General features: G+C 55.6%; 2 protein-coding genes and 1 pseudogene across 6 annotated transcripts; 2 read left to right on the forward strand and 1 right to left on the reverse strand.

Moving 5' to 3' along the window:
• The first annotated feature begins 72 nt into the window (after nucleotides 1-72).
• TIRAP (TIR domain containing adaptor protein) lies at nucleotides 73-6,192 on the forward strand. Of its 4 annotated transcripts, none has more exons than XM_082330719.1 (8): nucleotides 73-115; nucleotides 197-387; nucleotides 521-616; nucleotides 3,620-3,885; nucleotides 4,321-4,388; nucleotides 4,684-4,738; nucleotides 5,027-5,626; nucleotides 5,792-6,192. In XM_082330719.1, the coding sequence occupies exons 6-8, from the start codon at nucleotides 4,732-4,734 to the stop codon at nucleotides 5,833-5,835; spliced, it is 651 nt and encodes a 216-aa protein (XP_082186845.1). In that variant the 5' UTR covers nucleotides 73-115; nucleotides 197-387; nucleotides 521-616; nucleotides 3,620-3,885; nucleotides 4,321-4,388; nucleotides 4,684-4,731; the 3' UTR covers nucleotides 5,836-6,192. The 4 variants fall into 4 exon arrangements, with proteins under 4 accessions (XP_082186845.1, XP_082186846.1, XP_082186847.1 ...); XM_082330720.1 differs by having other exon boundaries at nucleotides 3,743-3,885; XM_082330721.1 differs by having other exon boundaries at nucleotides 3,760-3,885.
• LOC309599371 (cryptochrome-2-like) lies at nucleotides 628-3,621 on the reverse strand (annotated as a pseudogene). The gene is made up of 7 exons (XR_014230912.1): nucleotides 2,387-3,621; nucleotides 2,154-2,294; nucleotides 1,870-2,037; nucleotides 1,642-1,782; nucleotides 1,408-1,559; nucleotides 1,152-1,336; nucleotides 628-1,076 (listed from the first exon to the last, which is right to left on the reverse strand). The product of XR_014230912.1 is annotated as a cryptochrome-2-like (transcript).
• Nucleotides 6,193-6,442: 250 nt separating the features above from the next.
• Nucleotides 6,443-23,944, forward strand: DCPS (decapping enzyme, scavenger). Its single transcript, XM_082330718.1, has 6 exons — nucleotides 6,443-6,677; nucleotides 7,912-8,080; nucleotides 15,799-15,944; nucleotides 19,276-19,389; nucleotides 22,562-22,672; nucleotides 23,609-23,944. The coding sequence occupies exons 1-6, from the start codon at nucleotides 6,513-6,515 to the stop codon at nucleotides 23,873-23,875; spliced, it is 972 nt and encodes a 323-aa protein (XP_082186844.1). The 5' UTR covers nucleotides 6,443-6,512; the 3' UTR covers nucleotides 23,876-23,944.
• The last annotated feature ends 1,830 nt before the right edge of the window (nucleotides 23,945-25,774 follow it).

Here is a 25,774-nt window from a genome sequence, read left to right on the forward strand (position 1 = left end):
GCTTGCGCGAGAGTTCGCCCGTGTTCTCGCGAGGCTTCTTCGAGCTATAAAAGGCGGCGGGCGCATGCGCCTGGCAGTCGCGGCCGGGGATGTTCGTGAGGCGGTTGCTCCGCAGGTGCCGGTGTGAGAGGCCGGGGGCTCGGTCCTGGGGCCTGTTGTAGGCTTGTGAGTGTGACTGTGCCCTTTTCCCCCTCAGGGCCCTTCCTTCCTCGAGTTTTTTCCTCGAGCTGCCTTGAGCTTGCGTCCCTGCGACAATGTCTCCAGCCCTGTGAGGCCGTAAGAGCGGTGCTTGGCCTCTGCTGCCCGCCGTAATTCTCTGTGAAGGAAAAGCTGTTCTCTGGCTTTCAGGGAGGCCGTGTGTCGCTTTGTATTGGCACCATAAACAAGGTGCGTTGGTGGTGGGCGTATTTAGACACAAAATCCACCTTATTTTCTCGCTTAAACACCTTTACAGGGGCTGGCTTTGGCTCTGCCTTGTGCTCACCCTATCCTCAACCCTTTTTTTTAATACTCTCCGCAGGCAATGGAGTGAGCTGCAGGCTTCCCCGCGATGACCGGCCCGGTGTTACTGAAAAAAGCCGTGCTACCATCAGATTTCAACGTGGTGCTGTTGCTGGTGGGTCAAGGCGCGTTGTGAACCACACTGAGCTTGCTTAATTGCTCTCTTCCCTTTAATAATCATTATATTATAGCTAAGGCAGGGGCGGAGGTCGGCCCAGTGGGGTGTCGCCCCTTGGGGACTTGAGGTTTTGGGGCGGTGTTTGCCTCTGGGGCACGGTCCAGCCGCTCCGGTTGGGGCTGAGTCACAGGGACGGGTAACTCGCCCTCCTTTGGGGCATGTCCTCAGATGGGGAGTTGATTTTTGGGGTGGTGGCAGCAGCAAAGTCATCAGTACCAGGGTGAGAAAGGGGAAGGAATTAATTTAAGGGAGGCGATTGAGTGAAATGGGTCGGAATGGGACGAGCGGTGCCTGACCTTGGCTGGTAGCCGCCGTGGGGTTCAGTGCTGCTCAGTCTTGGGCTTTTTACTTCGTGATTTGGCCACGGAGGGGCTGGCCGGTGGCTCCCGCTTGGTGCCTGGAGGAGAGGAAGGCAGCCAGGGTGGCGGCAGGGGTGCAGGGGGAGCTCAGTGTCTTTTGGGGGATTTGTTACCTTTCTGGGCGCGGGCCGCCTTCATGCGCCCCAGGTTTCTCTCGCTCGCCGCCCTGTGCTCTACGATGGGCTGGGGGTAGTGGGTGCCCACCAAGCAGCCCGCCCGCTCCTGCACGGCCCGCGGCGCCTTCCAGGGCTCGTAGATGTACTCAGCGGGGAAATCCTTGAGGATGGGGAGGTATTTTCTACGGCAGGGTGTCAAAGCCACCAGGCAGGCCACTACGCCATCTCGCGTGGCTTTGGGTTTCACGCCTACCGAATGTATGCCCCGTCCCGGTCCGTCTTCTTGCCGAAGGCGACAGGCGAGTAGACACGGAAATATCGGTGGAAGAAGGCGCTGCCTGACAGCCACAGCCAGTTGCCGGCATTGAGGGACCAGTCAGCGTCTAGCAGGAGCTCCTCAAAGACCTGCAGGACACCGCGGTGGCGTGGGGACGGTGTCCCCAAGAGCCTGGCGGGCGCCAGCGGGTGTTGGGGGAGATCTCCTGACCTTCAGCCCTTCTTCCCAGGAGACCCAGAGGTCCCCGCGGGTGAGGAAGCAGGCGACGGCGTGCCGAGCGAGGTGGTGGATCCAGCCCTCGGCGCGCAGCTGGGTCATGATGGCGTCGATGAAGGGGTAGCCCGTCCGGCCCTGGTGTGGGGCGGTGGGGTTAGATGCGGCAGGGGGACATTTTTTGGGGGGGTTGGACGACTTGGGGCTTAGCCCCGATGGAAATACCTCCCTCCAGGCACGGAGGTGCTGGGGGTTGTCGTCCCAGTCGACCTGCAGGCAGACGGGGTTGCCGACCATCCGGTCGAAATTGGGGATGCTGGCACCGGCGGTGTAGAAAAACTCCCTCCAGAGGAGCTGCCCGTGCAAGGAGACGGGGGGCCGGGAGTGCTCCCGCTGCCGGAGAAGGCAGGATTAGCCCCTCTGGCTGGGCTGGCCCCTGTCTTCTCCAGCCCCCCGCTCCTTCGGCAGGGTCCCTCTGGTTCCCCCCCACCCCAAAAATGCCGCCTCACCCCCTGGTAGACCTCGTCCAGCCGCCACCAGAAGGTGCGGACCGACAGGCAGCCGAATCTGAGGTAGGGGCTGAGGACGGTGGTGCTGGGGCTCAGCGAGGTGGGCTCCGTCTCGGGCTTCTTGAAGCCGCACACCCAGGCCTGGATGGGGGGGAATGCACACCGGGGTAGTGTTTTGGGATGGGGGAAGGCGAAGCAGCCCCGAAATTAGGGTGATGGTGCCGAGCACTGACCGTCCTCTCCATGAGGGTGTCGAGCCGGGCGAGTGCCGCCGTCTCCCCGCCGGGGTAGAGGTGAGGACCCACCTCGGCGGGGTCCTGACCCAGCTCCTCCAAGGTGGGGACCCCGTAGTCTGCATCGTGGCTGACCTGGCACGGGGTATGGCAGCCTGGGGCGCCGTGTACAGTGAGGGTGTGACAGCCATCACTCTGCTCCAGAGTGAACAGTGAGGGAGATGCTGACCCAGGTCCACCCCATGCTTACCCTGGAGGTGCTCCCGTGTGAGTGCCGGGGCCGGCTTCTCCGGCGGTCCGAGGGATGCCAGGAGGCTCTGCAGGCGGTTGTAGGTCAGGGGGGCTTTGCTGTCGTTCAAGGCGAGGACTCTGGGGTGGGAGAGGGAGGGACACGCTGCGCACCAGGGCCGAATCCCCCGTACCCCGAGGGACGGTGCCAGGCACCCACCTCTCGGTGTCGTAGAGGGTGTGGGACACCTCCCGGATCACCTCCACGCCGTGCCGGGCCGCCAGCTCGGCCACGGCAGCGTCGCGCCGGCGGGCAAGTGGTTCGGTGTCCACCTCGAAGGTCAACCGCGTCGTCCCCCAGGCATGGAAGAGACGGGGGAGCACCTCCTCCGGGCAGCCCCGCACCACGAACAGCCTGCCGGGGAGCCGGGTGGGCACGAAGCCCCTCGAGACCCCCCCCCCCCCAAATCCCTTGGGAACAGCACCAGGACTCACCTGGAGCCCATTTCCTGCAGGCTCCCATCCAAATCCCGCAGGGCATCGAGGAGGAACCGCCGGGCGTTGGCACCTGCCCGGCCGCTGGAGGGGTCGAGGATGAAGAGGGGATGAAGGCGGCGGCAGTCGGCGGCCGCCGCCAGCAGTGCCGGGTTGTCGTGCAGCCGGAGGCCTTTCCGAAACCAGTGGATGGAGCTGTGCTGCATGGCGGGGGGTCCCGGGGGGATGCGGCCTGGGAAAGGAGAGATGAGGAGCGGATTTTTGGGGGGAAAAGCGCCTTGTTTGGTAAATTTAACTCATAAAATAAGCGGGAGCGGCGGTGATGGACCCGTCTGTGGTTATAAAACCAGGGAGGGAAGCGGGTCCGGGCTTGCTGGTGAGGGCTGGGCGCGGTGACGCCTGGCCGGCAACAGCATCTGCCCGGTGGCGGATGTGGGAGGGAAGCCCCGGGGAGGGCTGGCTTCGCGGGATTGCTGCTGACTTCCCCTGCCTGCGCTTCCGCACGCCCAGGCGGAGCAGCTCCTCCGCTCTGTCCCTGGGGAAGCTGGTGGGTGCCTCCGTCCTCCGCTCCGTCGGGAACCGCTCCCGGATGGGGAAGCTGTAAGGATGGATCAGCCTCGCCGTTCACTGCAGATCCCATTACGCTCCAGAGTGAACGTGCTGCATCCTCTGTCTCCTCTCCCACCTCGGCGATCCCGGAAGATCTTCCTCTTTGCCGAACCCAGGGGCTGATGCATCCCCTTTCCCTGCTCCAGTACCCGACTCCTGCATCCCAGGTAGGCATTCCCCAAATTCCCCCATCTGCTGTTCACCGTCCCTGCTTGTCCTTCAAGCCGCGCTCAAGCTTTTTGCTATTACTAAGCGGCGTTTCGCTTGGGGAGTGTGGTTTCCGCGGGTGCGCCGGGATCTTGCCGGCATTTGCTGCTGTCCTGCGCCGTTTTCGGGGTAGGGCAAAGGCTTCGGTGTGACTTGAGGTGTTTTATTTCGGAAGGGGTGATGCAAGCAGTGGAAAACAGCAGCCGTGTTTGCTCCTGGGTATCCGCAGGGAGGGTCCCGGCACCCCAAACCGTGGCGGGAGCGCGATGCCGAGGCACGGTGCGAGGGATGGGCAAGGATGCCGGGGCCGGCGTCACTGAGGACGCGCGGATCCGGGCATCACCTGAGCCAGCAGCCGGTTGATCCCCGCTGATCCCTGCCTCTCCCTTCCACAGGATCCTTTCCCCGCTGCCGGGAATGAGGCTCTCTCTTGCCTGTCGGCGCTTGGCCTCGCTCACTGCAGGTGCGTATCTCCGGCGGAGAGAGCTGGGAACAGGCACTAAAAAAGCAGGAGGGCTGCTTGAGCCGCTGCTTCCAGCCCTCCTTGAGGTCGAAACTCTCCTTTCTGTCAAATTTTGGGGAGGCGGAGGCGGAAAACCCTGCCGGGGGTGATTTTGGGGCTGCAGGCGAGCACCCCGGGGCTGCAGGCGAGCACCCCAGAGCTGCGCGTCTGAGCTCCTGGGGCTGAGACCCTCCGCTGGGCTGTTCCTGCTCTCCTAATTTCTTTTTTTTAATCCCTTTTTTTTTCCTGCTGGCAGGAGAGGTTTCACACCGGCGATCGGCGGCTGAGCGGCGTGCTGCCTGCTATGGCCGGTGAGTCTGGGCTCGGTTCGTGCCGGGGGGGATAACCCAGCATCTCCTCCCTGCCGGAACGCGAGGGTGCCCGCGGGCCGCTTGCCATGATGTGATAGCACCCGGGGTTCGCTGATAGCCGAGTTTTTTGGGGCTGGGGTGGTTTTTGGGGGGTGGGGGTAGGATCCCACCTGGCTGTTCCCACCCCGAGGTGTCCTGCTGAGCCGGCGATGCCGCCCACGCCCCTTGGGAAGCGCGGGGGGCATGCCGAGCCCCCCAAACCTCACCGCGGGCCCTCTGGCTCCCCAGGCTGGTTTAGGCGGCTCCTGCACAAGCCCAAGCCCAGCTCGGCGGAGAGCAGCCTCAACGCCAGCCGCTCTGCTTCATCCTCACCTTCCTCATCCTCTGCCGAGAGCTCCGGCTCCTCTCCCGGCACGAGTGCCTCCAGATCCGTCCGCCCGTCGCCCGTCTCGGCGTCGGACATCAACGCCTCGGGCAGCGCCCGGTGGGCCAAGAGCTACGACGTCTGCATCTGCCACAGCGAGGTGGACCTGGAGCTGGTGGAGGAACTGGTGTCCTACCTGGAAGGTCAACCCGAAAGCTTCCGTTGCTTCCTCCAGCTGCGGGACGCCACGCCGGGAAGCGCGGTGGTGACGGAACTGTGCGACGCCGTGCAAAACAGCCACTGCTGGGTCATGCTCATCACCCCCGGCTTCCTGCGGGATCCGTGGTGCAAGTACCAGATGCACCAAGCGTTGGCCGAAGCGCCGGTGGCCAACGGGCGCACCATCCCGGTGCTGAAGGACGTGGATCGGAAGGATTATCCCAAGGAGCTGCGAAACCTCTACTACATCTACATGGCGCTGAAGGAGAGGAGCTTCAAGCAGATCAGAGACACCGTCGTGCGCTGTGAGTACGCCGGGGCGCGCCGGTGAAACGCCGCTCCGGTGGGGCGGAGGCCGTGGGAAGGGAGCGGATAAATTGATTTAAATAGTTGATTTTTGATTTAAATAGTTGGTTTGGGTTTTTTTAGATTAATTGGTTGCTAACGGGGCTTGTCTGCTGCCTCCGCAGACCTCCAAGAGCTGTGCCGGAGCTCCTCGAGCGGGACGGAGTAGCGCCGGGAGCAGGCAGGGGCGTCCCCGCCGGCGTTCCGGTGCCGCCGGATCTGGATGCGGCCGTGTCCCCGCAGACCTCGGGGGGAGGGCGGCGAAGCCGAGGCGCTGGGACCAGACCTGGGACCGAAGATGGGGAGATCCCCCCGCCACCGTGGGGTGACAGCGGCCTGGAGGACGCTGCCGCCGTCGCGGTGACACTGCCGCCGTCGTGGTGACGTCGGTGATGTCCTCCGGCAGGTCCCCGCTGCCCCTCGGGCAAACACTAAGCTGCGGGGGTCTTCAGAGCTTCTCACGGCGATGTGCCCCCGGTGTTTGGGGGGCTCGGACCCCCCCCTAAGCTGACGGGGGCGGGGAAAGGAGGGGTGGGTGCCGGCGGGGTTGTTGTTGGGACTCTGAAAATGCAGAAAATTTAGATTTTTTTTAAATGCAGAAATTTAAATTTTATTTTTTAATCCTCCACCTTGCGGGTTTCTGTGTGGAAGGAGGGAGCCCTGGGGGTACGACAGCCCAAACGGCGGGGGGGGGTTGATCCCTGACCCCTGGGGGGGGGCTCCAATGGGGGGGCCCGATCCTGCAGCTCCCCGGGGTGGCGGGGGCACCGCCATGCCGCCAGGGGGCGCCATCGCGCTCCCGGCGGCCCCCGCGCAGGCGCGGTGCGGGGAGGGAGGGGGTCAGCGATGGCGGAGGGCCCGCGGCCGAAGAGGAGGCGGGAGGAGGAGGAAGCGGCGGCGACCGGGGCCGCCCCCCGCGACGGGGCCGCCGCCTTCCCGCTGGCGGAGCTGCGGCTGCGGCGGGTGCTGCGGGAGTCGGCGAGGGACAAGGCCGTGTTCCTGCACGGGGAGGTACCGGGGCTTGGGGGGGGAGAGGCAAGGCCGGGCCCGCCGCCATTTTCCCCGCTGAGGGGAGGGCCACGCCCCCGCCGCAAGGCCACGCCCCCGCCGCAAGGCCACGCCCCCCGGCGCCACATGGCGCGGCCGGGGTCAGCATGGCCGCCGCTCCCTTCCCCTTCTTTACTCAACACAGACTGGCTTTTCCAGCCCGAAGCCGGCAAAGCCGGGGGGTGGGAGGTGGCCGCTCTCGGCGGCGGCCTCATTTCGAGCCTCAGGTTATTTTTTCTTATTAGCGTGGCTCTTGGTTTTGGCCCCGAGAGCAGGTTTTTCGTGCCTGATAAGTAAAGCGGCGTTGAATTGCAAGGAAGATGCTAACTCTGGGGCTGTAGATAGGATAGGCATGTCAATCAAGCGCCCTAAAAGAGAAATTTGTAATAACTCTTTAAGTTTTACGGCTGGAGAGCCTGGCCGTGGTGCGGGAACCATGCAGCTGCCTCAGCTCCTGTCTCCTGGGGACGTGCAGCCAAGCGGGTGATGAGGACGGGGATGTTTGGGGCAATGGGTTGATGGTCAGTGGGTAACTGAACTGGGCACCGGCCTGCCCGCTCTGCCCTGTGAGCGTGGCTGGGTTGGGAGCCCTGGATGAACCCTTTTGCTCTCCCCAAGTGGTGCTCGGTGAGGCCTCGCCTGGGTCCTGTACAAACGGCAGCGATTCCGCGCCCTGTCTCTCCCAAAACCAGCACGCTCAGCCCACGTCCGGATCCGGGTTGTGGTTCCTTGGAGAAGGGCAGCCCCAAAACAGCCTGGGTTTGCTCCCTGACCGTGATGCAAACCCCTGCGCCTGCCTCTGCCCTCTTCCTGACCCTCCGACTGCCCAGTCAGCAGCCCCACAAGTGTCGACTTGCGAATATCTGAGATGAAATCGGTGATGTGGGTCAGCGGGAATGCAGCCACGGGCGCTGCGAGCATCCGGGGAGATGCAGATGGGCTGAGATGTCATCCGCATCCCGTGCTCCCCCAGAAAACCGCCTGCCTTCCCTGATGGGGAGCAGATTCCTGCCCTGCTTCAGGGCAAATGTGCCTTTTAGTTTTGGGCGAGTGCTGCCCAGTGGTTTGCACACGAGAACTGAGGGGCTGCGCGGTGTCTGCCGTGGTCCCTGGGTGGAGGCATTCAGGTCCTGGCCTCAAACTCTTCCCCTAGCGCTGGATCTGTGTTTGCCAACGGCTTTATCCATTCTTATTCCAGGTGACCAGCTCCTCCGGCGAGGGGACAGATGCCATAGTCATCCTGGAAAAGACTCCTTTCCAGGAGGAGAAGGTATCGGACCTGCTGAAGAAGCACACGAAGCTGGAGCTGCAGATGCGCAATGACGTTTACAGCACGTACCACCTCTATCCTCCCCCGGAGCTGAGCGGTGAGCGCTCTCGGCCTTGCGTGGGGGGGATCCCGGGAGGGTGGCTCGCTCCGTGGCTCGGTCGTGGCTGGGGTGCGGGTCGGCGTGCTCCTGCCGGCTCCGGAGGGGCGGACACAGCGAGAGAAGCAAGTGCCGCTGCCGAACCCAACCACGCCACCCCGGTTATGGTTTGGCCGACAACAGCAGACATGACCGAGGCGGGGAGATGGGTGGATCGTTGCCACTCTGAAGGCAACATCTGCCTCCCAAAGCTTTGGGTGCTGCCTTGTTTCACCCCTTTTTCCCCTGTGCTCAGACACCTGGCTCAGCTGATGAGTAGCTGGCTGTTAAATGGCCCTTCCTTGATGACTTGCAGTCATCTGCCTGCGCCTTGATTTAAAGGTGAAGAAGGGCTTGTGGCTCTGAAAGCTTTCCTTGTGGTTTTTTTTCAGTGATATCAGTTAATCTGGTAAGATGTTGTCTCTCCCTGTAAGATTTACCTTGAAAACAATATCTGTAGAGCACTTGTCAGCCTCTCCTCGTTGCAGGGTGTCATCTCATGTGCTTTATTTTGGTTGCCCGATGTCACCTGGTAAGGGCAGGCAGCTGGCATGTTTGCAGTGGGGATTTAAATGCTGGTAACCTCGAGTGCCTGGGGCAAAGGGGCACCTACCCTCTGCCTTTCAAGCCTCTCCCCGCTGATTTCACACATCCGTGTGTTACGAAACCCAGTTAATAACCGAGTATTATAATAACCTGAGGTCAGATGAGGGGGTTGGAGAGCTTCAGTGGGAGGCTGTCCTCCTGCGAGACGGATTCTTATGGTGGAAAGGCATCCTGCGATTGCAGCGCGCTGCTCTTGCGGCAGGCTGGGCACTTTGATTTAATGCTGGTACATGTTTAAATTCTCAAAGTGCAGTGATTAATTACGTGTTGACGCTTCCGTAAGCACAGTGATAGCCAAACAAGTTTAACAGAGTCGAAATTAATCAGTGATAGCCTTAAGTAAGAAGTTGTTGTGGTCCTGAATTAAATTTTTGGGATGTTTGATGTTCCTTCCCGAAAACGCTCCCGTGTTAGCACTATGTCCGTGGTGTAGGAGGAGGCACTGTCTGGCTCTGGGAGCTTGAGTTGTGCAAAGCTCCTCTTGTCCCGTCGAGGACTCTAAATCAGGGGTTTCAGCGTTAAAACGCCATGTGTCAATGGCAGGAAAACATCGCGACACCACGTTTTTTGAGGATGCCCTGTGTGGGAAGATGTTAAAGCTATGCTTCGTCGGCTGGAAAAATTCCTGCTTGGGCACCCGCTGCGTGCGAGGCCGGCAGCGACTTGCAGCGATTCCCACGAGGTGGCATTGCAAGACTAAAATCCCCTGGGCCTCTCTCCAGCTGCAGCCCTTCCAGCCGTGCTGCCGTTTGACTTTCTTGTAGCCCTTTGCTGCAGCGCTGTATAACTCCAGTGTTACTCCGATAGCAAAATTTTTTTATTTAATTTAAGATTTATGCCAGGTGTGAAACCCCTCGCTGGGGCCAAAAGGCTGTTAAAGGGTTGCCGCGCTCTGTCAGCACCATGCCAGGTCCTGCTCTTTCAGAGAGGCTGGAGCAAAATGAGGTGAATCTGGGTCTTCTCACATCCCCTTTCTGGGCCTTTGTTAAACTAAATCCTTGCTCGGGTTGTTTCTGTGCGGCCTGTCCTCTGCACCGCGTAGCCACGCTGTTTATTTCACATACGACTGGATCAAACCTGCTGCGCTTTCGGATGCGTGTTTGTGCCGTTCCTCTTGCAGGTTTGAATGGGGAAAAAGCCTCTGACTTTCTTCTGCTGAAGTTTATCTTTGTAATTAGTTTAAAAATTGCCTTTAAAAGGCGGGTTTTGCAGAAACGTTACTCGGTGGCGCATCTTTGCTTCCCAGCCTTCTCCTTGGCATTGGTGCACCTGCTCTGGATGTTGGGACCTGGGGAGGACTGCGAACCCCGGTGCTGCCCTCCAGGCTCCTGAGCTCTGAGCAGTGAGCGAGGAGGCTTCTTCAGAGAAGAAATTCGGAGCCAAATAGCTGTTTTGGCAGGTGTGAGCTGCTGGCGGGCAGCTGGGCTGGCACCAGAAGGAATGGTTGTGTGTGTCAGGAGAAGGGAATTGTCCCTTTGAGCTGAGTCATGGCCCAGGGAAGGAGTCGACGCGAGGAACGCAGCTTGTAAACGTAAAACAAAGGAGGAGAAATTTCCTGTAAGGCTGCAGACAATGTCAGGGCTTGTGAGAAATCCCTGGACGTTGAGTGATTGTGTGGAGACCCAGCGAGCCCTCACACATGGTCTATCTCGGCCTCTTGGTTGCAGGGTGAGAGAGATAGAGGGTTTTATCTCCTGGTGCTTGCAGGCTTACACCCGGTTAACGTCATGCAGTAAATGTATTTTGCAGAAAAGGTCAAACTTTGGCATTAAGCAGTTCCTTCGAAAAGCCGCGGTGTCCCGCAGAAGAGGAATTAACCCCGGGGATTTCACAGCATCCCGGGCGGCCAAGCCCTCCACGCTCAGCTTCTCGCTTTCTGAAGATAAGGCAAACCTCCGGATCGAGGAAATCGCAACAGCAGGCGACTTGCGACGTCGGGCGCGTTGATGGCGTGAGGAGCTGCCTCCGGGTCCCTCCGCTTTTTTTTTAAAGTGCGTTTCTCAATGCCGCCTTTGTGGGCCGAAGTCCCCGGGGGGTTCTTCATTCAGCTGGAGTTTCTTGATAGCTGAAAGTGGATATTTTCTTCACCCTCTCCCCGCCTCCTCGTTTAAGCGAGTCGGATGCTGTTCCCTTCCTGGAGTCAAGCTAACGCAGGCCCCGTGCGATGAAAGCTTGTTTTGTCTTGGTGGTAAAAAGAGCCTGTGAGGCTGGGCCAGTCGCTTTGTTTGCGTGGTGAAGGCAGAGAAAGGGAGGCCAAAAGCAGCACATTACCTGAGCAAACGACTCCCTTCTGCCCTGGGAAGAGGAATTTCACTCTGCTGCTGCTTAAAGATGAGATTTTTGGGGTTGGGAGCACACCGGGATGGGGCTGTGTGAAGATGACGCCGGTCAGAAAGAGGACCTCATCCACGTCTTGCTTGGCTCATTGGTTTTACTGGCCACTAGGAGAGATGTGTCAAGGCTAAACCAGGAAATAACACTTGCAAATCAGCTTGATAATGGTCAGAGTTTGTCTGAAGGGCAACCGAAAACCACTCGACTACGGAGAAGGAAATTTTGCGAGCGAGTTTGCGAGGAGGAGTGGCGTCAGGGAGCGTGCCCTCTGGTCATAACTGCCCGGCTAACGGCTGAGGCAGGTGTGCATAACTTATTTTAAGGCCAGCTGCTGGAGGTTGCCTAGATTTAAGAGGCAGTTTATGCCTAAAGGTGTGAGATGCTGGTGGAGGAAACCCTAGCTCTGGGACTCTCCCTTGCAGGGAGAGCAAGGGCCGCTTTCGTACCAGGCGAAATATTTTCCTGCTGCCAAAGGCTCGATTGCAAAAGCCAGATGGTTCAAGCAATACGTTCCCTGATAACATCCAGCTCCTGGTGGTGCTCACACCCGCTTAGCAAAGAGGACTCGCTGTTTCCAGCAAAAAGCAGCCTCCTATTGCCTGGCTGCTGAAGGATGTTGATTTTCATGGCACCAAAGCCCTGCTGATGTAATTTAAGGGCTCTTATTAGTCCTTTAAGGAGTCTTTACTCACTGGGCACGGCTCATCCCTGTACTGCAGGCTGAAGCTTATTAAAAACATCTAAAACTGAGGACATCGGAGATGTTCCGGCTCCATCTCTCCGACCCGGGGTGGAGAAATTGTGGGAGAAATGGGAGAGCGTGGAAGGAAAGTATTCAGTCATGCAGGAAGCGATACATATCCCTGCCTTCCCCAGCCCAAAAAGCGTCTGGTTTCAGGCAGTGAGGAGCTGGAGGAACTTGCACGAGCTGCACTGGGAAGGCTGGTTCATCTCCCGGCGTTTCCACGCTCCGTCTGCCTGTGGGGCTTGCCCAGCCAGGAAAACTCTTTGCGTTTACACTTAAATAAAAAGCTGGAGCCTGAAGCAGTGTGGGAGCGCGTGGGGTGGTTTGGGGGACGGTGGGAAGCATCGCCGTGCTTTGCTGTGTTTTTTGGGGGTTGGGAACCTGCAAATTTCCTCTTTGCTGCGGCTGTTGCAGCTAGAGCCCACTGAGACCTCCTTGGATGGGAACCAGGGGCCAGACAGCCTTGGCAGAAGTCCCCAGCAGCCCGCTTGGCTTGCCCTGGCATGTGCTGGCCTCGGAGACTGTGAGCTCTTGCAAGCTTTATCCTTTTCTGCTTTTATTTCATTCAATTGCGAGAGCCCCAGATGTCCGAGGCAAAGCCAGGGTCATGCCTGGGTGGGGATGGGTTAAAATTAGGTGTTCTCCTGCGACTGCTGCGCCGTTGTGGTCATAAAACTAAATAAAATGATGTTAATACAGCAGGGGAAGGGGGAGGTTGTGCATCGTTATATTTAGTTAGGGCTACGTCGAAGGAGATACCTGACGATGGGAAGGCAGCGCAGGGCCGTATGCAGCAGGAAGGAGGCTTGCAGGGGAAAAGAAGACTTGCAGGAGTGCAAATGCGACTTTGTCTGCTCTTTCTGAAGGTGTTTCGGGTTTCTGAAGGTGTTTCTGCACCTTCCTGCGCCTGATGGTTGAGTTTATTAGGCAGATTATAAGCCAAAGGGAGGAAAAAGCACCCCTGCCCAAAAGTAGAAGCAGGTTGTTCCTGCCCCGCGTGCTTCTCTTGACTCCCTGGCATGTTTAAATCTATTTAAAACAAAACTACAGGGAGAAGCGAGCGCAAGGCATCTCGGCGGGTGACCCTGGCCTCTCCTCGCCATTTGCATTGGTTTGAAGTTTGACGTGGCGAGCTGGAGGGGGATTTTGGCAGAGCCTGGGGACGGCGCGGAAGGGGACGGGCATCGCTGCCGAGCCTGGGGTGCGCTTTCCTCCGCGCACGAGCGCTCTCGACCTCCTTCCCATCTGCGCTGCGTAGCTGGCCTGTGCCGCAGGGAGCACGGGGTAATGTGTTTTATCCTCTCCTCCTGGTGACAGCTGCCTCCAACCCTTTCTTTCCAGAAATTCCCCAAATTGAGCCGGTGGTTTGGTTTGGTTTCTTGTGTCTTGGGTTAGTTTTTTCTCTGTTTTAGCAGGAGAGGGGAGAAGTCGTTTTGTTTCTCGTCACCCCGAGCTTTCTTTTCCCCTGGGCAGGGAGACAACGGTGCGATGTATCCCCTCAAACACCCTTTGCAGGGTGAACTGCCTGATCGGTTGTTCTCTACCATCTCAGTACCTCTTCCTCCTGCTCATCCGGGTTCCTTCAATTAAACCTCCTGTTTTTATAACCTCCAGTTAATTGACGGTCAGTCCTGACTTCCAGAATAAACCACAGGCGTTTCGTGATGCTCCTGGGCTGGTGTTCAGGAACACGCCGGCTGACGTGACTCAGACATGAGCAGAGACAATCCCTGACCCTTCAGCGAGTTTAAAAACCCCACATCGCGTGTCCAGCGGTTCTTCACCCCCTTTTCCAGGCCAGGGTAGGTTTCGGCTGCCCCACGGCATACGTGATGCTTTAACGCACGTGGAGTCTGCCAGGAGCAGGGCGGCTTTTAAAATGGAGCACGAACGCGGCCGGTCGCCAGCAACGGAAAGATTTCGTGGCGAGCCCGGTCTCGCCGTGGATGTTTCCTACGGCTGAGCCCAGCCTTAGCCAGGACTTCGCATCTCGTGCGTGGGGCTCTTAACGATAGTCGGGCTCTTAGCATTTATCAACCAGCTTCTCTGGCTGTAGTGATTTACGCTAATTAGCGTTGCTGAGGCGTTTAAGGGTTGATGAGACCTCTAGAAGGGAAACAATCATTAGCGGACCACAGCCTCTCCCCGCTCTCCTCTTCCAAACATCTGCTGCTCAACCGCAGCTGCACATTAAGGATTTCTCTGATCTCGTGTTTGGTTTTAAAGTATCCTAAGCGGCTCTCCCCACCGAGAGCAGCCACCCCCCAAATTGGGGAGGTGCCGGAGAAGCCGTGAAGGGTCTCGGCACCCCTGCGTCGCACGCATTGCCCTTATCACCGCCCCCAGCATGGAGGGCTTTCTGCTGCCATCCCTGCTCTTGTTTTGGGGTAGAAAATGAAATTGTGGAAGTTTCAGCCTGAGGCTGAACGTGGTATTTTCTTATCTTTTGCCTTTTTGTTTTCTCCCCAGTGCTTTGCTGGTCTTTTTAAGTGAGGAGCGGAGGAGCTACAGCCTTGTCTTTCTTTTTTTCTTTTTTTTTTCCGCTATTACATCATCCCACTCGAAGTGCTAATCGAGTCCTGGAAAACAACCGTGTTTGAACATGTGTACGGTGGGAATCAGACCAGACTGCCCTTGTGGTTTGCATTTTCATATTTCATGTTACCAGCATTTTCCTGTGGATTTCATTAAGTTGGGTTTGGCATGAAATGAAAAGGCAGAGTCTCCCAGCTTGTGCAGCGCCGACCTTAAAAAAAGAAAAACAACCAGAAACCAGAAAACTAAAAAGAAAAAAAACCCACCCTAAATCCTGGCTTTAGGAACAAGTAGATATTTATATTCAGTGTCTGGCTAGCATATATATGTACGTAAAGCGTGAAGCACGACTCTTTGGTCCCCTGGTGAGTGTGCAACCCATGGTTTTCGTGACCGTGGCAGGCCTCGGGCACAAGCTGCAGTGTTTGCAGTGCCCCACTTTGGTCCCATCTGCTCGGGGTTCGTCCAGGCTCGCGGGGGTTTTTTCTCCTTCCCGGATTAAGTTTTGTAGCGGCTCTCCGTTAGCTGGGAAGGCGGAGGCACCGCTGGTGCCCTTGGGGTTGTGGCAGGCTCTGTATCGTACACCTAATCTTGGCCAAAGAGGGATATTTTCTGAGTGTTTTGCCACTGCGGGTAAGATTTACTGCTGCCGAGGTGGAAGCTGGCAGGTCGACGAGCTGTGCGCTCGCATCCTGTTTAACACCACAGAAATTACGCAGAAAAGTGTTAATCTTGAGGTAAACAGAAATTGTTTTCCTTTTGCTAAAGTAAACAGCTAAATGCTCTTTGTTTGCCAGCTGGTGCGGGGGAATCATCCAGCCTTCTTCCCTCAGCTCGTCCCGTGCCGTGTTAACCCATCGACCCGCCTTGTTTGATCTGGATCTGTCCCCGTGCCCTTGACCTCCGGGGCTCGAGGCTGAGCATCCTGATGGCCGAGAGCTCTGGGAAGCGGCTTCTCCTCGAGTCAGCCCCAGCGTGGCCCCTGGTTTTGTGGCTGGAGAAAGTTGCTGAGTGCTCGCTCGATAACATCCCACGAGCTTTGGTTTTAAGCATGAGGAAGATGCCCCCCGGGTTGTGTTTCTGTCCTGGTTGTTGACTGCACATAAGCTCTTCCCTGGGAACCCCAGCTCGGCCCCGATGTTGCTGATATGCCTGAAAGAGCGAGTGTGGGGGGAAAAAAAAAACCTTTCAGACAGCAAACTCCTCCACCTGAACTGGAAAGGCAGGCCCTGGCTGTGTTGTTGGTTTATCCTTCCTCGAGAAAAGCAGTGGCAGCCTGGGAGGTTAAAGGATTTATTTGCTTTCCTTGTCCGTTTTCCTCCAACCTGCTATTTTAGCAATACCTTTTAAAAATGTGTTAGCGTGGCATTTATTGGAAGGGAAAACAGACTTATCGGGGACTAAGGAAGTAATGCGGGTTTTGTCTGTGATGGTAACTCATAAACATGTTTGTGTCTAGAGATAAAAACCACAGTGGTGTACCCCGCCACCGAGAAACACCTTCAGAAATACCTCTGTCAAGAAGTGCACCTCATCCGCGAAACCTGGGAGGATTACAAGAACATAACGCTGCCCTTCATCCAGTCCCAGAGCTTCAGCATCCAGGTATGGGCACCAGGGACATCTTTGGTCTCCTTCTTCACCACGCTGGGCTGTCAGATGTCTCCTCCGAAGGCCGGGTTGGAGGCAGAAGAGGCTGCAGGTTATTTCTGCTCGTCCTGAGTTGCGATGCTGCCTGCACGCATCCCCTCATCTATTGTGCTTTCTTGAGACTCTCTGACCTTCGGGGTAAGCTCAGCGATGCTCAACAGGGCTCTCTTTCCCCTAAGCTCCCCCGGTGTCCCCATCCTTCTGTCCTCTGGGGCATCCTCCGTCTTTGCAGAAAAACATTTGCCTTGGAGACGTACCCGAAGTCGCCTTTCTCAAGGCTTCTGGAGACTTTCCTGGGGCGTTCCTCCTCCTTTCCGAGGGTGGCTCCCTGGGCGGTGGTGCGGTTCGCTGGGCTTTTTAGGAGTCTCTTGGGTGTTGTGGAAAGGGGAAGGCGCAGATTGCTCTTGGATTCCTGCACCGCGACTCACTCCTCAGGCTTCGCCTACGGTTCCTCTGCCATTCAGCCCTTCCCTCCGTATTCCACGTGGTGAAGCTGTGCCTCTAGCGCCCTTCTTGCCCCAGGCAGCAATGGACTTTTTCCCTGTTTTACATCCTTTTTGACCATTCCTCTCCTCATCTTCTTTAGTAGTAGGGACCAATTCATGCCAGCTTGCACAGAAAGGGGAATAAAACAAATCCTGGGTGTGCTGAGGCTATCCGTTAAAAATAAACCGCAAAAAAAACCCCAAGGGCCTGTGGTTGGTTATTCCCCCCACCTCTTTCCTGCTGCCTCACACAGCAGCAGAACGGTTAACAGGGTTCAGCGTTGGCAATGTCTGCTTTCTAATCGCTTGCAGATGAAAGTGGATCCCGCTTTCTGCCACTCGTACCAGAAGGCACCTTGCAAGCCGCAGTACGCGCTCGATTACTCCTCGCCTGCCTGCTTTTCTTCGCTCCGTCGTTCAGCTTTCTCGTCGGCAGCCAGGCTGCAACGCCAATAGCATACAGGCAGCATTTTTTAGCTGGAGAAAGACAGGAGCGTGTTTCCACCAGACAGCAACCTGCACGAATGTTTTCTCCGTAAGTTTAAGTTAAGTTTCTGTTAAGTTTCCTGGTGTAGCAGCTGCCTTCAGAAGCTGCTTGAGCTCTCTCTGCCTCTTCCACTAAGTGCTTGCGAGCTGATTTCTGTACATGGAAACACATTTCTGGTGACCATCAGGAGCATCTGCCAAGAGATCTTGGTCAGCACGGTCAGTCCTTGGTCTCTGTGCTTTCAGAATGCAGTTTCTTTTCTTTATCTAACCGCTTTTGACGAGCAGAAGGGGAAATGTGAAGGGTAACAGAAATACCGGCGGACTACAGAAGCGGCTCTGTTTTCTGCTGGAGGATGCAAAGCCTGGATGCTTTCAGTATAATAGTTTTATTGTGGTGCCAGTCTCTGGACATGTGTTGTCCTCGCTGGGCTTGTGCTGGAAACAGCAAGAGCAATCAGCTGATGACCTGCCCATCACATGAGGCAGCGTTGGGTTTAAAATTCAGCTCGTCTGATCGGTGAACTTATTTAGGGCAATGATAGCTTGGCACTCGTGAAAAGAGCAGGCCTAAAAAAGGAAAAAAACCAAGGGCAAACTTTGATTTCCTGCTGAGCTTCCTGCCCTGCTTTTCTTCTGGGGACACAGAGCGCAGTGATCTTGTGCCGGGATTTCCAAAATCACTTTGAGAATCTGATCTTCTCTAGGATGTTGGTGCTGGGAAGAAAAAAACAGGTATTTAAGCAAAAAACCCCAAAACCAAACAAATAAAAAAACCCCAACAGACCAAGGGAGTAGAAGTTCGTTTGTCTCCAAGGATACATTCAGGTCAGTTCACAATGATCCTAAGTTTTGACTGGATTAATGAAACCCTTGATGGAGTTCCCCAGACGGGCTGTCTTTTTATCTCGAGCGCCTGGTGTGCGCAGCATCCCCTGACCCAGCTCGCTCGGTGCGTCTGCGAGACTGGCTGCATCTTCCCTGCCCACCTGGGGCGACCAAAATGTTCCATTCCTAAACTTGACGGGGAAAATGCCTCAAAATGCTTTCAACTTCCAAGCCCCAGCCGTTTTCTGCTTGCCTTGTCTTATCTTCTATCTGGCTGGAGACTCCCTTGGCAGTCCAATACTTAAGGTAGACTTAAGTTAGAGCACAAAGTGCATTTTGGAGGTGTAAAGAAGGATGCTCAAGCTCAGGTTGGTAGCCAGGAAAAGCAAAAGATGCTTTCCGCTTGTCTTATTCTGCTTCTTATCCCTGGTCTCTTCCATTTCATTGCTGAATTTCGTCTCTGGATGGTGCTTTCCTTTGAAGGAGAAGCGCCGGGGGGATAACCGGAGCAGGGATTATGGGCAGTCTGAAGGCTGAAGCTTTAAATGTAGAGGAAGAAGAGCGGTGAGCTCTTTTCTAATCAGCCAGGAAACAGAGACGTGCATTGCCCAAGAAAACGCAAGCCTTTCCTATTCGCCCGGCGAGCGCTGGCTGCCGGCAGCGGGAGCCGCATCCAACCTCAGGCTCGCAAGCAGTCTGCTCCTTCCTTTCTGAATGGGAAAAATCAGCTGAGTTCCCTTCCCAGACCTAGTTGTAAAGGTTTCAGCGCGACCTGGGAGATAAAAAGGTGCAAACAGCCCTGCGGTGCCGTGAGAGGCGTCTGCTGAGCCCCACGAGAGCTGGTGTCCACCGTGGCCCGCCTCGCTGGGGTCTGGCGTGCTCGGAGTCGCTCGTGTTGGTGGCTGATCCGTCTGAACGCCTGTACCTGGCCCTTGCCGACCGGCGGGAGCACGGAGGAGGGATCCCGCTGCCCCTTGGGGGTTTTAGCGCTTGCGGCAGCTCCCTCTCCGGCCCCGTAAAGCAGCCAGGTCTGGTTTATTGCTAGACCCCACCGAGGAGAATGATCTCCAAATCCTCTTAGGGGCAAATGCAACTATTTCTACACTGGGCTAAACCATCTCCGTTCGATACCTCATCTCCAGCTGTGGCCAGTTCTTAATGCTCGAGAGGAAAACAAAGATCCCTGAATAATTTAGCTAGCCGGCGGTGCCATGCAGCGGGATCGGGGGTATCTTTTCACTGAAGTGCTCATAATAGCCTGGAGTTTGTTGTTGGAGTGTTTTCTGGATAATTAATTACCAATGTTATCAGCCATGAAATGATTTGGTCATCTTGAAATCAAGTTGTTGCTTTTTTTTTTCTTTTTTTTATATTCTACTTGTAGCAAATATACACTAATCCATGAGCTTGAGCTCAATGTGCCCGAGGTGTTGTGTTTTTTTTTTTTTTTTCTCTGCTGGTTTATAAATCGCATGTTTCTCTTTCAGTGGGTGTATAATATCCTGGAGAAGAAAGCTGAGGCCGATCGAATCATCCATGAAAATCCAGATCCTTGCAATGGCTTTGTTCTAGTTCCAGATTTTAAGTGGAATCAAACCCAGGTTTGTTTGCTCCTCTTGTCTTTGAAGGGATGCTGCTTGTCCGAAGGTAATCCAGAGGAAATGTCCACTTTCATGCTACTAATAGCATGCTAATGAAAGTTTTAGTAGGGAAATGTGTCCTTCCTGTTCAGGCTGTTATTAAGTGATGGTATTGCCAGCGCCTTTTATCACGCGCTCATTGTGGACACTGCAAAATGCAGGCTGTTCCCCCTGCTGCTGATTTATTTATTAGCTTTGCTTTCCTGTATTAGCCCAAACGTTGTTGTGATGTGTTTGAACCTAAATCTAGCTGCTTATATTTTCCTGATGAACTTGTTTGGGTGTTTTTTTTCTTTTTCTTGCAAGCCTCAACTTTAGGTGCAATCCGGGCAGATGTGTTGTCCGTTGGTTGCTGCAACGAACTCTTTTCCACACAATATTAAACAAATGGTTGTTAGCTTATGAGCAGCCGCTTAACCCCCTCGTGGGAGCGGCTGCTTGTTGAAAGGCAGAAGTTTTTAAGCCCAGGCTGTAATCCTAAATTGAGTGGCTCATTATTTCCTTGTGCAGTCCTTCTGGGGATGTGCCTGGGGAGGTGAAACTCCACACGTGCACCCCTTGAAGTCGGTGGAGTCAAAAAAAAAAAAGTCCCCTTTGTGTTTCTGATCCTCAAAATGCTTCTGCAGGTGGTGGGAGGGAAAGTTACTGTATGATTAAAACTTAGCAATGGGAACTAAACAAAATGGGAACATAAACCTGCTTGTGGGCAACACAATTCTGTATTTCTGTGCTGGGAGCACCTCTTTGTGGTCTGGTGCTGAGTCACCCAGGGGAATGACTGGGGGAGGACAGGTGAGTACGTCACTGCAGGGCAGCCTCCGGTCACCACAGATTCCTTGGTCACCACAAATTCCTTGCACGTCAGCTACTCCAAAAATCCCTTGCCGAGCTGCGGTGGGGTAACGAAGCTCGAATTTCTGCTTGTTCGCTGGGAGGTGCGACCTTCTTCCTGGAGAGACTTTGCAAAGCAGCCTGCAGTCGTGCTTACGCCACCGTGCCGTGTTCAGTGCCCTTTACTTTCAGGGTGGCAATACTTAGGGATCCTAAGACGTGCCACACACCGTCCCTTTCCTCCCTCCGGCCAAAGCCTTGGTGTAAATCCTCGCCACAACCAAGCTTCACAACTCGCATCACGACTGGAGATGGATGGGCTAAAAATTGTGCTTTAGCTTTCTCTGTCTTGCAGCTAGCGTGGTCAGGGAGCGCTTAAATGGTAGGATTTGTCTTTAGGGGAGGTTTCCCCACGCTGCTGATGCCTCCTGGTATTCTGAACACGATCTTGATTTCTTCCCAGCGGCTGGGCTGCTGTCTGCAGCAAGAGAGCCGCCATCTCTGGGGCTACCCGGGACCTTCGTGTTGCCTGTCTCTTTCCCAGGCAGGCGAGCCAGCGTGCCAGCAAGGGCTGTCGACTTCTGCCTTCGAGCCAAGGAATTTCTTCTTGGCTGTGGGTGACGCTGAGCCAGAGCTGATCCCAGCAGCCCCAGGGCGAGCACCGGTTCCTTCTGCCGCGTCCCACCGAACAGGCGAGGCTACTAAATTAAATTAGGGAAGCAAGACAGAGCTCGCAGCAGGACTCTCCGAGCTTCCCCTTTGACAGCACTGCCTTGCGCTAGCGTAGCGCCTTGCCCGCAAATGCTACGAGTTCACCTGTAATTATTTCAGGTTGATTGATGAGAAGATGATTTCTCATTTGCATCGTGAAGTCTGCACGCTTGTTGCCGGCCTCGACCTTCTGGGCGCAGCCTCAGCTCCTGCCGCCCGACCTTGGTGGTGCTTTGAGTTGGTTTCTTGGGGGGCTTTTTAAACAAATTTTTTTTTTTGGTGTGGTTTTTTTTTTCCCCAGTTCTTTTGAGTTCATTTCAAACCCGCAGGAGCCCTGAGGCGTTGCCTGAAACGATGCCCGGCATGACATCATTCAGGGCCTTTTTAGCAACAGGCTTATTTGTTTCAAACAGCAACATGCAGATGTTGTCCTAAGGAGAAGAGATGTTTGCTTTTCCTCCCGCCAGCCAGCCCTGATCCGAAGAGGACAAGCTGATACGCCGTCTTTTTCCAAAGTTGTGCACAGGCTGCCTTGGGAATCAAACCGAACCATGAGCATTGCAGTGCTGGCTGGGTGCAAATAGCAAGTTCGTGTTTTGAGAGCCCCGAGACGGGGTCCTGAGAGCATCTTTTGGCACAAGCATCTGTTTCCAAATAGCCAGATGGCTTTCCAACAGCCCTGAAAAGATCTGCTGGCTCTCAAGTATCTAAACCCTTCGCTTTGCAGTGTTTGTATTAGAAAGCCACTAACTGAGCTGAAGGGGATGGAGATTTTTATTTTATTTTATTTTTTAAAGCGTAATGACCCACAACCCTATGTCTTGTTAAACATTGAATTTGGTAAGTGCTTCAGGAGATGGCCAAAGGGCTGGCTGAGAGCTGCTGAACGGACGTAATTACTGCGCTGGGCTTGTCCGGTGACCGATTAGGTCTTGAAAATAATTATTTATGGAACTGGTGCGACTGGAAAGTGGCCGGCTATTTGCCCAGAAGCTTTTCATTCAGGAAGAAAAATCTACAGTCGCAGTTTTGGCCGCTGCGGTTCACTGTAAATCCTCGTCTGAGCGTGGAGGTAAACCACTCGCTCGACGCGGCGTCCGTGCGTGGGGGTGGCTGGCAGACCCTCGGCCTGGTGGGTGCCTCAGTTTCCCCCGTGCAGCACGGTGGGTGCCAGCACCTTCTCTGCCAGCCTCCATCTGCACCGGGACAACGTTTCTGAGACGCTCAGGGAGATGTGAACGTGCAAGGGCAACACGGTGGAAGAGGGTTGATCAGTCGATCTGCCTTTTAAAGCTGAGAAAATCTTTGTGATCCCGCTGTTCATCGATTGGGGTGAAGCTATCCTCTTCTGCTTTTTCCTGGACAAAACCCAGTTTGTCCAAAAACGATGCTTTGAGGTGCAGTGGGTTTGTGAGCGCATCTCGTACTGGGAAATTTGTACTGGATTCAACCCAGCTCGGGTGTGGGTTAAACACGACGGCCCTTAGAGCACAGCCTGGGCGGCTGCGGTTGGTGTGTCAGGTCCAAAGCACTCCGTCCGCTCTTTTTGTGGCCACCTTCCTCACCGTCCTCCATCTCTCTCTCTCTGCAGCTGGATGACCTCTACCTGATAGCCCTCATTCACCGCCGGGAGGTCAAGTCGCTTCGGGACCTCACCGCTGAGCACCTCCCGCTGCTGAGGAACATCTTGCAAGAAGGCAAGGTAAGCGCGAGGCCGGTCCGACGCTGCCGGCCCGGCCAGGGAGAGCGAGGTCCCTGCCTGCATTCTCCGGCAGCTGCCTGACCAACAGCATCTGTGTGGGGACCGACACCCGAGAGATGATGATACGTCACGTACCAGGGCTGCGCTGCCCTCTCTAGCATCTCGGCCCGGAGACCCCCGTCCCTACTGCTCCGTCGGCAGCTTCCCCCCGCGGCATCGGAAAGCCGTGTCGCATTCGAGGCGTTTCAGGGGTGCTCGATATTTCTCCGTTAGCAGCGAGCTGCAGGAGTTGAGCCCAGTCCTCCTCGTGTTTATAACTTCCTTCCCAGCCCCTTGGCCATTTTCACCGGCCGACGAGTTTTTTCCAGCCCCATGACGGGGTGTGCTTGGTAGATGGATGCGCGATAGCTTCTCTTTCCTTCACCGCGTTAGAAATTTGGAAAGTAATTGCACTGGGGAAAGTGGAGATTAATTAAGAGATTAGTCAGGGGATTGCAGCGTGCTGAGCAGTGAACCAAGCCAGCGTGCCGGAGTTCGCCGTTGCTGTTTATAGCTTTAATTACACCGGCTGGTAACAGGATCCCCGTAACTTGCCGAGCAAGCCGAAGCGATCAGGGTGGAAGGGAAAACGATACGAGCGGAGAGCACGTCCCGTCACGGAGGGAGAAAAGTGGGGCAGCAAGAGGCATCGCTCCATCCCTGCGGAGGCTGAAACGGGATGGGGAAGAGCTCTATCTTTCCCAGCTTCTCCCTCTCCCTCGCTGTGAGGAAGCAGAAATCACTTCTGCCTTTCTCTCCGCCTTCTGTGCCATCCCGGGATGCGCCTTTCCGTCCGTTGCAAGGTCTGTCTGTCCATGTGCTGCCTGCCCCAGCCGCCCCGTGCCCTCGCTGTGTGTCGCTGGTCCTGACCTGTGGTTTTTTTTTTTTCCTCCTTAGGAGGCCGTAGCGAAGCGTTTCGGCGTGCCCGGATCCCAGCTGCGAATCTACCTGCATTACCAACCCTCCTACTACCACCTGCACGTGCATTTCACCGCCCTGGGCTACGACGCCCCGGGCAGCTCCGTCGAGAGAGCCCATCTCCTGGCAGACGTGATTGACAACCTGGCGATGGACTCCATGTATTACCAGAAACGGGCCCTGACCTTCGCCCTTCGGGCCGACGATCTTCTCCTTAAGAAATTCCAGGAGGCGGGAAGAGCGTGAGCTGGCAGAGGGGCTTTTGTATCTTTGTATTTTTAATAAATGCCTGTTTTCGGGGGTTTTTTTTTAAAGGTTTTGGTGCTTTTATTTTTTTTTATCTCTGATTTTGTACAAGTTGGGGCTGACAGCCCATTGCTATGGAAACGGTTCCTTCTGCTCAAGTCAATTAAAACATTGATTGAGTAACCCCTTTTAGTGGACTGGTTTTTACCAGGGTCGTAGCACCAGGCTGGGCGCCTCCGGGATGCAGCGAGCAGAGGAGTTTGGGCAGGAGGATCTGCCTGCATCCATCTTCTCCACCCAAAAGACAGCCCCAGCCACCAAACGTCAGCCCAAACCGGGGAGGAGGGTTCCAAGAAGACCCGCCGTCCTCAGAAAGCTTCACTTATTTCCTACGGATTTACTCCTGGGAGTGGGATTGCAGCTTTCCTGGGACAGGGAGGGGTTTCTTGCTCCAAATAAATCAATGACTAACCCAACTCCTTGCTCTTCCCAGCCGGCTGGCTGCCCTGGGCTCTGTGAAGGCAAACGCGATTGCGCGTTCTGCCTGGTCCCCTGCCTCGGAGCCATCACCTCTACCCTGCTAATTAGTCATATATTTGGTTTAAACGAGCTCATTCGGAAGGGCAGCCCCTCCCTGCCACAGGCTTCTCAAGGTTTTGCAAGGATTCCTCAGCGTGCTGGTTAAAAAAAGCCATAAAATAAAGAAGATCGCTCTTCCTTCTGCCAAGGGGGTGGCACGGCACGGCAGTAAATGCCTTCCTGCAGCTGGAGGGTCCTGGCAAAGGAGCCTCCCGAGACCTTGGATGACTTTGCCCCCGCTTTCCAGCTCCAGTAAGTTTTATTTTTTTGCTCCTTCAGTGAGATACCAACATTTTCCTCACTGCCTGATGCTGTTTAAACAGTCCTCACGCCCGTCGTGGTGGGGAAAAAATGATTTCTGCGTGCAGAGAGGGGCTCGGTCCGCTGACCCAGCCATCGTTTCCCCTGCGTCTTCTCCGCCAGACACCAACCTCTGAAAACTTCATGAGTTCTTGCTGCCAAAAAGGGCTCTGCTTTCTGGCCAGCTGCTAACCAGAGATGTAATTGCAGGAATCGCCTTGCTGGCTACCCCAGTTATTCACTCCTTTCAACACACTGGGCTCTAAAAGGAGGATTTTTTTTGCTGATGTGGGGTTAAAACCAGAAGGGATTTGTTTGCAGGGCTGCTCGGTGTGCCACGACGCTGCCCTGTGATGGAGCGGTCCGGAGCTGGCTGGATTGCAAGTAGCATCATCAGAGATGCCCGGGGCTTTGTTCGGCTCATCCGATTAATAAATATTCAGGTCAGGCAGTTCCTTGGTACCTTTTAGCAGCAGGGAGAGGCAGAGCATCGGGATGCAGCCACCTTTTCTTCTTTCTCTGCAAAAACGCAATCCGTGGTGAGAAAGCCAGGGCGATCTGTTCGGGGAGGCTTTGCCTCTGGTTTCAGATCTGCCCATCTCCTGAGCAGAGTGCAGCTGGGGCCAGAGTGGCTTGAGGAGCTGGGGAGCAGTGGATCTGGAGATGGATCTTTGCATCGCTAGGTTTTAAGTTGCTAAAGGAAAAGGATGAGGTTTTTTTTTCGATACCGGAGCGTTTTCTGTGCCAAGAGGGAGCTTGGTCTCCCTGGGTGAGGGAACATCACGGTTTTATGTACCCACCTAGGTCAGCCCGGGAGAGGAGATGGTTAAACAACAGATGGGACCATCCTGTCGCCCGGGAAGCTTCAGGTATTTACAAAAAAACCCCCAAACTGTCTTGAAAATAGACTTTCTGAGGGCTGTGACAGACGACCGAGCAGCACATCTTCCGCAGACCATCTGTCTGCTCCCGCTGGAGGAATCGTTTCTCCTGGGAGACGACAAAGCGCGCTGGCCCTCA

The sequence above is a fragment of the Platalea leucorodia genome (genome assembly GCF_965183815.1).
Source record: "Platalea leucorodia genome assembly, chromosome: 20".
NCBI lineage: Eukaryota > Metazoa > Chordata > Aves > Pelecaniformes > Threskiornithidae > Platalea > Platalea leucorodia.